This window comes from Aplysia californica, unplaced genomic scaffold (assembly GCF_000002075.1).
Source record: "Aplysia californica isolate F4 #8 unplaced genomic scaffold, AplCal3.0 scaffold00739, whole genome shotgun sequence".
Classification (NCBI taxonomy): domain Eukaryota; kingdom Metazoa; phylum Mollusca; class Gastropoda; order Aplysiida; family Aplysiidae; genus Aplysia; species Aplysia californica.
In genome coordinates, this window is record NW_004798009.1 from 202,975 (window position 1) to 215,436 (window position 12,462).

The window sequence follows — 12,462 nt, forward strand, 5'->3', positions numbered from 1 at the left end:
GGGGGGGGAGTTGTACGTGTTTTATTTATGGCCCCATCAACACAATTTATGTAATTTAGGATGCAGGCTGCCTTTTGGAGCCTATGCATTACACTGTCCCCGTCATTTTATGCAAGAAAAATTCTGAAATTATGCAAACTGAGCCCAATAATGTGAAATTATTCTTTTTAGTTTTAGTAGAGGTGCGATTCTGTTAATTTTAACAAAAAATGATAAAGGAAAATAATCAGAAATTATGCAAAAAATGATCAAATTTTGCTAAATTATGCGGTGTGCATTAAACCACGGGGACAGATTACAGGAAGTTAAGGCTCCAAAACGTGCTCTAATTCTTAAAAAAAAAAAAAAAATTCTTGACTTTTACGTCTTCATTGATCAGTGCTTCCACTCTTCCGTATTTTTACGGAAATCCGTACTTTCTGCTAGTTCCGTACTTGTCCCTCCATCATCATCAACTCCCTCCGTAAAAATCTGCGATAGCGTAGGACTACCGAAATTCCGTAGCAAAAGATCCGTACTCGCCTTCGTATCGTCTTGTATAAGTTACGGATCTTTACGGTAATTCTCTCGGCAATAGTTTATGCTATAGAATCCTGCCAGATTGCGCATTTCCTGCAATCGGCCATTGTTCTACTCTGCCCCATGCATTCATTGCAGGCTTGTCGGCAGTACATTTTTTACCTGCAGATTGATCAAAATCTGGCGAACTTTTTGTGCCACTTTCCTCCTTTCTATCGTTCCCTCATTCCGTCTGTCTATCTTCGGATTGTTGCCGCGGCTGGAAGAATCTGCGCGTTGATCAAGTAAATTGACATGTGATCTTAGACAGAAAATTATTGTCAGAAAGAATTTTTTTTGCAAATTTATTGTCTAGATTCTAGATCTAGAGAAATTATCATTGCGAAGATTCGGACGAGCGACAGTCGTTCTAACACTTACACAACTACATGTAAACTGCGCTGGCAAGACTAAAATACGGCCGTTGTCGTTGCTTTTGTCTGAACGCATTATGAGGGATAAGAGATTTGTTGGTACATTTGGTCGGTCGGTCGCCGTCGTTATCCTAGAAGTAGAACGACTGTTTCTCATCCGAGTATTTTGTTTGAACGTGCAGTTAGTTGGACCTGTTAGTAAAATTGTTTCAATCACGCATACGCATCACGTGACATGACATCACCGTGATTTCTGCGTGTCGGGGACCGTCCGTTGACGGGGTCAACCTAAGTTCATGTATTTCGGGACTTATTGGTTTGGGGGGGGGGAGGTAGAGACTTTTGGACTAGGAGTGCTTAACGTGATGCTTCAGGATTTACCAAAAATAATGATAACACGCACGCAAAGACACACAGAGAGCATATAGGCGGAGTAATTTATGGACACCCATGGAAAATTTTAAAGTCAGTTTTGACAGTCACCTTGGTGATTTGCTGTTGATCCCGATTTTTTTTCACCAAATCCCGATTTTTCGCTCCCCGAGATCCTAATTTTGAGGCTTCATAGAGTGGCAGGTCTGGTAACTGTCTTGTGAAGGTACAGCCTACATATATCTATTCATTATTCTCAGGTTTGCCTTCTATCAGTATCAAAGGTGCAATGACAAATTAATTGAATTATAGTAGCAATGGAAGGGGACCAGGGACATTAAAAAAAGATGCCCTTGTCTGTTGGTGTGTAAGGATGTGTGGGATACAACATCCCAGTAGAAAGACGGAGATACTTGATGACCTCCACAAGCAGGAAACGAATACAGGTCTTCTGCATGCAGTTGCGCAGAGCTTTACCATACATTGGTTGACCTACCTGTTCTTTGGAGAGATTAACTGGTTTTTGAGAATATTAGCCATACATATTTACTGTAAAAAAATGATAGAATTTTCCCCATTTTGAGTATTGATTTGAATGCTGTTTAGGTTCATTTTTGGCAGGGCTTTAAAAAGAAAGAAAAAGCTGTAGCCTACCGTGGGCCCCACTTATAAATCTCGGTTATAACAAGATTTCTAAAAAATTATTTTATAACACGCATTTGGACAGACATGCTTGGATGTGACAATGGTTTAACCTTTGACAGAACCCTAAAATAAACAGACAAAAAAGCAGAAAGAGCAAAACAACAGTCAATGTTGATGGCGTATTGCACCTTTGTGACCCACAGCAGACCTAAGTTGATTGTGTACTCATTATATGATGTGTCATACCATGTTACCATGTGTGCAGGGGGAGGGAGGGGGGAAAGCTGGACATACTGTAATGTTACTATTATTATGCTAATGATGTTGAACTGACCAATGTGTACTAACTTTATGTGAGTAACATGATTTTAAACTGTTTTGAGGTTTAACTGACTTGATCAATTTATGACTCCTATGATGTTAGTGTCAGACTAATACAAAGCAAAAATTAGAATTAAAATGCTATTGCACAGTAGCTCTTGAAATAAATGAATGATTGTCTACTATTCATGTTGTTCTATTCTCACTCTACCTCACAGAGCAACTATACCAACCCCAGCAGTGGTCAAGGCCGGCCGGGCTATGGCGGTCAGTCCCACAGCCGCTACTACCAGTGAGTTTGGTAGTGGACAGTAACAGCTTGGGCTAGTTCTCGGATCACACACCTGGACAGACCGTTTCAGGAGAGTGGGGTCAGTCTTTGATGCCTCCATGTGGACTCAAATGTGCAGATGTCCAAAAAGATGCTCCTTGCTTGGAGATAATGTCTTAAAACGAGATATGTCGTGCAGTTATGTATGGGACTGTTTTTGGATTGGTGACACATAATTATTATGTGCGGATGTTCAGAAAGATGATCTTTGCATGGTGATATCTTAAAACAAGATATGTCGTATAGAATATGGGTTTCACAGTTTTTGGATGAGAGACCCATATGATATGATATGATATATATGTTCAACTTAAGACTTGCACGCTTTGCGATCGGCACTCGACATGCTGACAGCTTTTGGAAAACAGGATCCATGCAGGGATGGAAACTGATCAGTCCAAAATTTACTGTACTTTTTTCGCAGGCTATACAGATTTGGAAAAATACTCTTATTTAATTGTAGATTAGTACACATACGGAAAATGATAGTTTCACTTTACTGGTCGGACCGAGCGCTTAAAGAGGCCACTTACGAACGTCAGGTCCCAAGATGGAGCAATTCGAAATTACGGATTTCCGTTACTTTACGGAAAATTTCCATCCCTGTCCATGTTGGCTTTTGAGCAAATAATGTCAGTTGCAGAAGTTATAATGTGTTTGACAACTTTTGGATTGGCCTCTTTGTGTAAGAACCCGTTACCTTTTATGTGTAAAAGGCTTTTGGATTTTTACTTGTGTGTATGTGTTAACGGGTGGTTGGAGGGCTTTACTTTTCTTTCCCTTTATTGGTTCTGTCTGTCTTGCTTTTTTTCCTGTCACTGAATAATTGTTATCATGTCGATGTGCTTCTTTTACTCAAATTAAACACTTTAGTTTAATTATGGGTATCTCAATGAGACGTATTGTCCTCTATGCTTCAAAATCATTCGGATAGATATCATATACTCATAACCTTTCAAACCCAACTATAATTCTTACACCTTCAAGCCCAACTATGATTCTGACCCCTTCAAGCCTTGCCCCTTTAAAACTACATATATATATGGACTGTTAAACATTGGAGCCATGCCCCATTAAGTCTACTGTTCACGCAGACTTTTGAATGTCTTTTTACTTTTATTCAGCAAAAACTGTAATTGTAAATAATGATACTATACATTTGCATCCATTTTGCTTTTTTAACTTTCTTTTCCATAACACAGGGACATTTCAGCAGGTGGTAGGAAGTACCACTGGTAGGTCATATTTCTTTTCTTCCCCCTGTTGTTTCTGTCTGTCTTTTCTTCTTCCTGGCACTAGATGACTGTTACTGTGTTGATGGGCTTCTCTTTACTCAAGCAAACCGTAAGATAAACTTTGATACCATCATCATCAGATTTAGAAAAAAGTTGAAATTTCATGAGCTTAGTGTCTTGTGATTTCGGTAGTGTCTGTTTAGTAGGCTACAGAGTAGGCCTACTGTGTCTACTGATAAAAATGGCATTTTTGTGATTTATGTATTTGCTCAATGTCTGGACATGTAATTTGTAACTGACGCTTGTAGATATGACAAGTGTTCTTGATGAATTGTCTTGTATTGTTTTAATCCTTGAAATTTTGAGTTTGGACGGGATTATTGTAATTGTAATAATTGTACTTTACTGTGCTTTACACCTCCATTTGTACTATTTAGATTATATAGGAGGCAGGCAATTTAGACCCTGCCAGTGAGGGCCAACCCAGATTGAGTGGGATACCCCCTGGGGCGGTGCTACTGACTGAAGTGTCTTTAGGCTGTTCCCATGCACAGTAGAATTGTAAATGGGCCGTTCATCAATGTCAAGCTCATAACTGTGCCTGAACTGCAACAAGGAACTGTTACCTTTTCTTTCCTAATCCTTACTATCGTCATTTCTCCTCTACTTCTTTTGTATGTTTGTCACACTCTCCTGACCCACTATTTCCGGGGTGCCTTGATAGTGGAAGCAGACTTTGTGCTGTTGAAGCTATAGAGGTGAGCAGAGTAAGTCTGATTCCCTGTAAGGACTTCTCTGTTGACATCCACCCCTTGGCGCTCATATGACCTTATGCAGTTGCGAGCGCCGTAAAACCTCTACTAAAACAAAATAAGATTGAGTGGGATACAGTATCACAGATGACATATGAAGATGCTCAATAAAGTACCACTTCCCCACCCTAGAATCAAACCCACATCTTCTGGGTACATAATAAATGCGAACAGCAGACCCCTGTCAAGATTGGTTTGGGGGAAATGACAACTCTGTAAGTGGGTGGTTGGCGGGTGTTCTGTTGTGGTTTGCTCCTTCTTTTCTATCAAACTTCTATTTTCTTTATCTCTCCTCCTTTTATTTGTATGTTACTATCTAGAAACAACTCTCGCAACTTATATGACCTTATTGTATTGCAAGTGCAATAAAACTCAAACTAAAACTGAAATAACTCTTGACATTTTTTGGGCTCCTTTCCCAATCTTTGCTTGCTGTACTTGTTATTGTTAGTCAATTATTGTTGATTGTTGAGATTTTATCAGAAAGTGGATTGTAACTAAAATTACATGTGATGTTGTGGACTTTTGTTCTAGTAATATATGGATTTGTGTTTGTAATAAAGTGTTCTTGAAGACCCAGGGATCTTTTGCCTTACATTATTGTTAATAGACATGGTAAATTTAGACTTAAATGTTATACTCTTCAGGAAAAAACTGCAAGCAGGTGGATAAGTAAACATGAAGTTTTGGTTTTATAAAGGAGGCTCACAGTGTGTTGTTGGTAGTCTAGTGGCTGTAACGTTGCAGGTTCGAAATCCTGATGCGGGTCCAGCACTTGATATCTTGAATATCCAGTTAGATCAGAGAAAGATATTGCCAGTATATTAGAGAGAAAAACACTCTTTCCACCTGCAATCCTGACATTAACTTTACTTTGTTTGTTTTAGTAAGAATTTTACGGCCCTCGCAGCTGCATAAGTAACTTTACTTTAAACCACGTTGGGTTAGTGTACAGTAAAAGTAAGAGTATGGGTTTAATGCCTTCATTAACACTATTAGGTCATTTAACAAGCAGGACCTTGGACCGAGCCTTGAAATCTCAACAAAATTACCAGAGTTCAGGAACACCCAGCCTTGGATTCTAACCAGGGCCATCTGCTCCGTAGTCCAGTATGATACCAACTGAGCCAGCAAAGTGCCCCTAGTGTACAGGTGACCCTGCATCAAAACCTCAACAGCCCAGACAGAGAGGGATACAACAACCAAGCAGAAAGAAAGATATTCGATGAAAATTTCTTCCCACTCGGGAATCAAACATGGATCTCCAGCGTGCGACAATGAAGCATCTAACCACTACACCACAGACCCCTGTAAATAGAAATACAAAAACAAACTTGATGCCAACTGTGCCTCAAGACAAAAAGAAAAAGGAAGACCCCCTACATCCTACATTGACAACATACAAGCTGATGGCTGATGGTGATCTACAATTTTATGAAGTACAGTGCGTACGCTGAAACCAAAATCTGCGGAATCTCCATATTTTCTACGATTTACCCTGGTTTTCGATTTAGATAGGAGGCTCAAATTATGAAGTAGAAAAAAATCATGGATACTTTTTTCGTTTGGTTTACAGCTGTTTTCAAATTTACTGCGAGTGATTTAAGTGGACTCCACTGTAATTCATCAAAGCAGAGACCTGGAGAGATGGCATCCTGTTGTGGCCAAGAGTGGGACACAAACACAAATCGACGGACACTGCCATGGTGACAGTAACAGCACACTGCCTCAGAATAACAAAGTTCTATCTGCTCAGTACCTAGTTTTGAGAAATTTGATGTAAATTTTTTTTAGTTTTACACAGTCAAGCTTTTAAAAATGTAATTCTTTGAATACCTTGATAACGACTCTGAATATTCTTACCATCTTGATGGATCAGACAGAGCATTTGCTTTCTGACCTCATGGTCTTAGTAACCCAAAACAGCCAAAAATGTCAGATAGAACTTTGTAATTCTGAGGCAGCGAGTATTCAGTTTAACAAAACAAAAAACTCATGTTGGGCAACAAAATAAATGTATTTTCCAACGCAGTGGGAACATCAGAATTGAATAAAACAAAGCATTACAATATTATATTGCAAACTGATGTCCACAAGTCTTTTGTGTTGGACTCAAAACGAAAAAACCTTGAATGGTACACAACTTCGGGGTGAATAAGGCAACCTGGGTTGAGCCCGAGTTTGAATACAATACAATGTTTTACGGCACTATCAACATAATTGGGTCATACTCAGGGTGAATTTGGGCCAGCATCATGAAAATATTTTGAATAGTCAAACCTGATGGCAAGACGAATAAGATTAAGACAACCTGAACAAACGATCATTCCCATTTCCTCCTTTGCATATTTTTTACATTATAATAATGACATTGTGTAAGATGGCTACCTGTTGAAAGTGGCTACTTTTCTGCTCAACAATGGGTGGCTGTCTGAATGTAGAAAAAAAAAATTGTACACGGTCCATATCAGCTTCTTTTCCAATAAAGAAGGCACAGTTATACAGAGTGACGAATCATTGCCATTCAAAGTCATTACAGTTGCAGGTGACTTCCTTCTCACTATCACAAAACACCTAAAAAATCTTAATAATAAGTTTCACTATTTCACTTACATATTTCCACCAAGAAAATGCTCAATGCACATTACAATAAAATGAAGAATATGAGCACCATACGGTTCTAACTGATAATTTCTCGCTATTTTTCTCTCTCTCTCCCTTTCCCACAAAAACTTGCACACACACACACCTTTCGACCACTGTCAGACCCACATCTGCCCTGATTGTGTGAGTTCATTTTTGACTTTTTAGTTGTAGTTTAGTATGGGGTTTTACGGCGCTCGCAACTGCCTAAGGTTATATGAGAGCGTGAAACACAAGTTTAAAAAAAAAAATATGTGGTTTACTGCACGGCTGTGTAAGGGTCATTTGATTTGAAAAGTTAAAATGTTAAAAATTTGGTGTAGATACATGTATATAATTTTAGACTAAAACAACTTTCATAAAAATTTTTAAAAATTATTCAATTTTGTTCAATTCTACAATTTTCCATAGAGGCCAATGGCCTTCATAAAATTCAAAATTCTGATGGGACCAACGACGAAAAAAATGTCTTGCATTTTTTTTGCATTTACAATATTTCCTTCGGATCTCTCCAAAGTCTAGACATTCGGTTAAAATGTGTCTAATGATAAAATCTGTGTCGCATCCGACACAGAACGGCTTCTTCTCATCTCCCTGTAGGAGGTATTTGTGGGTTAGGGCCCTGTGTCTGATGCGCAATCGAGTAAAAATGACTTCGTCTCTTCTGGAGAGGTCCGAAGGATTTCGTGGTCCCAGTTTGGGTTTTATATTATAGAGATTGTTATTTTTCTGTTTTTTCCAGTGGCTCTCCCACAGACTGGAGGTGTACTTTTTGACTTTATTTTTAAAGTCTAGTCTGTGGGTGTTCGTCGTTGATCCCAAAAGAAGGGATGAGGATTTCTTCGCCAGGTCGTCTACGTGCTCGTTTCCTCGGATGCCCACATGGCTAGGTATCCATGCGAACATGATGTTTTCTCTTGTTTCAGATAGGGTGTGAATTTTCTGTTGTAGCTTAACTATTTTTGGGTGTAGGAGTGTGTAGTTTGTGAGTGAGGTGATGCAAGACAGAGCGTCAGAAAGGATAGGGAAAGATTTGTTTGGAGAATTTTCTACGGAGTCCAGTGCCACGTCAATGACAGTGGCCTCCGCAGAGAAAATGGAGGCTTCAGGATGGAGTCTCCTCTGGTGTGTACTGTTGGGAGATAGGGCTGCGGCGCCCACTTCATTGTCTTTTTTGGAGCCATCCGTGAAGAGGAGCTCCGCACCGGGGTATTTATTTATAAGTTTTTTGTATTCTGCTTAAAAAGTTTTAGTGTTTGTGCTTTCTTTGTTGTGCGTGGTCAGCTGTAAGTCTACTTTTGCCTTGGTGAGGTGCCACGGAGGGAGGTCTTCGGGGAAAAGAAATTGTTCGATGTTTTGTTTGGAAAAGTGTAAGTATATGGTACAAAAAGCTGGCATTAAGGACTGGTGGGGCACCTGAGGTCTATTTTGGCTATTACAAGGCCTAGAGTGCCGATATTTGCTGTGGGACATCTTGTGTTATTGGGGATTTTAAATCAATAGTTAAAAAAGTATAAAGTGAATCGGTTGCAATGGAAACGGCGGCCATATTGGATTTTGTATACCTTTTTCAATCCCATTTTATTTCCTTATTTATTAACCGATTCACTTCTAATTTGGCATGCCAACAGTACATATGTAGCTCTTAAATTTGGCTTGTTGAATTTTTAATATATGCTATAGTTTATATTTTTTTTACATTTACAATTGAGTTGTTGCAAAACACGTGAAAAAAATGGAAAATTCATGCTTTCTAAGCCCATAAATCAAAAACTACTGCATTAATAAAAAATTCAACAAGCCAAAATTTAAAACTAGGTGTTGTTGGTATCCTGTGAAAGTTACATTAAAATTGAATAAGAAACAGAGCAGAAAAATGGGATAATATGTGAAAAAATAGAATTGTGAGAAAACAGCCGATAAAGGTAAGAAAAGGCTAGACAACATGTGCTTTCGCCGAAAAACCTGACAACAAAACACAACTTTAGGGTGTAGCAAGGCTTACATACGTTTCTGGATATTGTTCAGGAAGTGTCCAGGTACTATAATATGTAATAAATCCAATTTACAAAATTTGACCCCACAACACGATTTCTAGGTGCCCCACCAGCCCTTAAGCTTTATGCACATTGAGTCTTCTGGTTTGACTTGACATGTGGTCAGTCGTGTGTTGTGTCTCTTCAAAGTTTTTGGTTATTTACCCACCATCTCCTATACGGATTTCTGTGTTTTTTTGTACGTACATGCATGTTTTTTATCCTGCTTTTGGTAAAGTAGGTATTTTGTCCATTTCATTAACAATGGAAAGGGACTGCTTCCTCACTATTTTGCAGACAATGCTGCACATTGGTGAGCCACTCCGTTAGGGGAAGTCAAAAGTCGAACTTTTCGTCAGTGAATGGTGTGAGCAGTTTCAGATCACGTTTCAATCTGGGTAGGACCTATCAATTGACGAAATGATTATAGGCCCCACAAATATCATATCAAAAGTTTTGGGCTTGTGGATAGAGCTACAGGATTTGTAGTGAATCTCCAGACTTACTACGGGTTAGAAACCAATGACCCATGTCTGGACAAAGACACCCAAGGCTGGATATCTGTCAAGATATTTGAGATATCACTAAACGCTGTAGGCCTCGATCATCATCTCTTTTTTGACAGGTGGTACACCACACGCAAGTTAGAGGACAGAATGCTGGAGATGGGGCAATACATTACCGGCACCCTGCAGGTCAACAGAGTCAGCTTTCCAGCTGAGTTGAAAACTCTCAGCCTGAAGCACATGGAATCAAGGTTCTATGTCAGCCCAGACAATACCATCATAGCAGAATAGCCGGGGCTTGGAAGGACAAAAAAAGCCAATAAGCCTGTGTTCTTCGTCACCATACATGGGTCAGCTGACCTCGTCCAAGTAAAGGCGACAGAAAAACCCAGAATCATCCATAGCTACAACTCCAGCATGAACGGATGCGATAAAATGGACCAGATACTGGGTTACTACGGGTTTTACTCCAGAAGATTCCACAAATGGTGAAAGAAAATTTTCCTCTGGATGACAGTAATAGCTGTGTGCAACTCGCACATTTTGTACGCTTCGTCAAAACGGAAGAAATGCTCTTTGAAATCCTTCAAGGAGGAACTTATCCATGATCTGATCGACAAAGCAGTTGAAGGGATGCCTGCTGGGAGCAAAGTTCCATGAAAAAGAGGTGGTAAATGTATAGACACCTCAGTGGAAAGACTAGAGGGTGCAAAGCATCTTCTAGTTCATCATGAGCTGGCCCGTTGCTGCAAATGGTGCAGCCGCCCAAATGAAGTGCGGCGCACGCACTTTTATTGCTTTGGTTGCACAAGTCATCCGTATTTGCACTAGAAAGGATTGCTTTGAGCGTGACCACAAACTGAAGAAATTGCCTTGCCCCCAGTGAATATAAATAAATCTCCCTTGTAAATAGGACATAGTACAAAGTGTTGTGGGAACTGCGTTCCATTTTTTCCCTTTATTCTTGTTCACTACATTGTTCTTTTTTACTTGTGTCTGAATATTGGAGCCCCCTTCCCTTCCATGCCTCAACATCTTCTTGCCCAATTGATGCCAGTTACTTTCTTCTTGGATATATGTGCTTCCTCAAGCTGATTTCATGGATTTTGCCTATGGATGTATGAGCTTTGTCATGGTAAGAACAAATTTTCATTTAATTTTTCTTTCTTTTGATGTTGTAATGTCTCAAACTGAAGGGCTAGAACCCAAATGGCAGCTGGATCGGAAAAGTAAAGTAAAGTAGATGTTGTAATGTTATGTAACTCTTCAAAACTAACATTTTCCTTTGAATTTCAATATTTTTATACTAATCTTATTCTACGTTCAATGCCCTTTACAATGATGTATAATATGTGCACATTACTAATAAGAAAACACCCTAAAAACACAAAAGAAAATAACATGTGATTTTCCTTGGTCAGCCATGATTTAATTCCGGTGAATCCAGGGTAAACAATGCCGGAAGGGTTAAGGGGTCTAGCTACTCACAAAAGCTATTTTCGTTATTAATGCATCTTTTCAAACCAAACTTTCACATAATATGCAGTACCCTCCAGGAAATAATTCAAAACATTAAAAAAAAATTTCAACCCCAATATGTTATGTAAAACTGGTGGCCATATAGAAATGATATAATACTTAGGAAAATCCTAAAATTTGGAAAACCAAAAGGCATAAGGTTCTAGGTAACTGACAGATATTTTAAAATATTCTGGAATTTATAAGACTTTCAAAGAGAAGTACTTTTTTGAGTTAGAAATTTTGAGCATAAAATGACTTTCAAAAGCAGATTCCTCTGGCATTAACTATTTTTTGCACACACACAAAAAAATCTAGTCAGTGACCTGTAACAACCAAATCTGCACATGTGAGAAAAGTTTCAGCACAGTATCTTGATTAGTAGCTGAGATTTTAGGATTCTAGTGACATAGGGTTTTTCAAAAATAAAGTTTTGAGAAAAACAGATTAAAAAATGTCACTGTGTGAAGTCTAGTGCACCAAGTAGACACAAAAAGTAACAAAAAAGAGAGGGAAAGTGGCCAAGCGGTCATTTTTGCAAGAGGAGAGGGGGGTGAGGTTGTTTTTTCCACCTATTTTATCAATTAAAAAAAAACCCAAATGGACCAGAAAAATCTGATTCAGCAATGATTAAAGGTGTCAAAAAGCTGCTTTCCAGAAAATCAATAAAATCTCAACTGCCCATCAATAATTTCATTGAAAATTGACCAAAAATGTTACCCGCTAGACCCCTTAACCAACACAGCTGTGAAACGGTAAAGACACAACTACCACCAGGCAGACAACCAGTACCCCATCCATACTGCTCTTTTCAAGGGAATAAATCACCTTTCTTTCCAATGTGTCCAGCAGACTCACTTTCCAAGTGATCCTCTGCAAGCAGGGCAGACTTAATTCAAAACTCCTCGAAAGTGTGGACATTTTGGTATAAACAATGAGGCACACTGGGAAAATATTTGAATTGATGAGGCTCACAGCACAGGGAAAGGTGCCAACACAGTTGTGTCTGATGTGCATTTCTACCAGGATAACTACAGCCTATGTGAGACAAAACTTCTATTACATGCAGACAATTGTGGATTGTTGGGCAGATTGCAGGGGCAATGCTAGA

At 39.0% G+C, this 12,462-nt stretch overlaps 1 protein-coding gene across 1 annotated transcript in view; it reads left to right on the top strand.

Moving 5' to 3' along the window:
- The window catches only part of LOC101863544 (G protein pathway suppressor 2), a gene marked incomplete in the record, with an annotated part of 26,920 nt that extends 22,842 nt beyond the window's left edge, over positions 1 to 4,078 (top strand). Inside the window, 1 exon segment of the mRNA XM_005108968.3 lies at positions 2,489 to 4,078. Within this exon segment, the coding sequence (XP_005109025.2) occupies positions 2,489 to 2,566 (78 nt within the window).
- Positions 4,079 to 12,462: the final 8,384 nt, after the last annotated feature.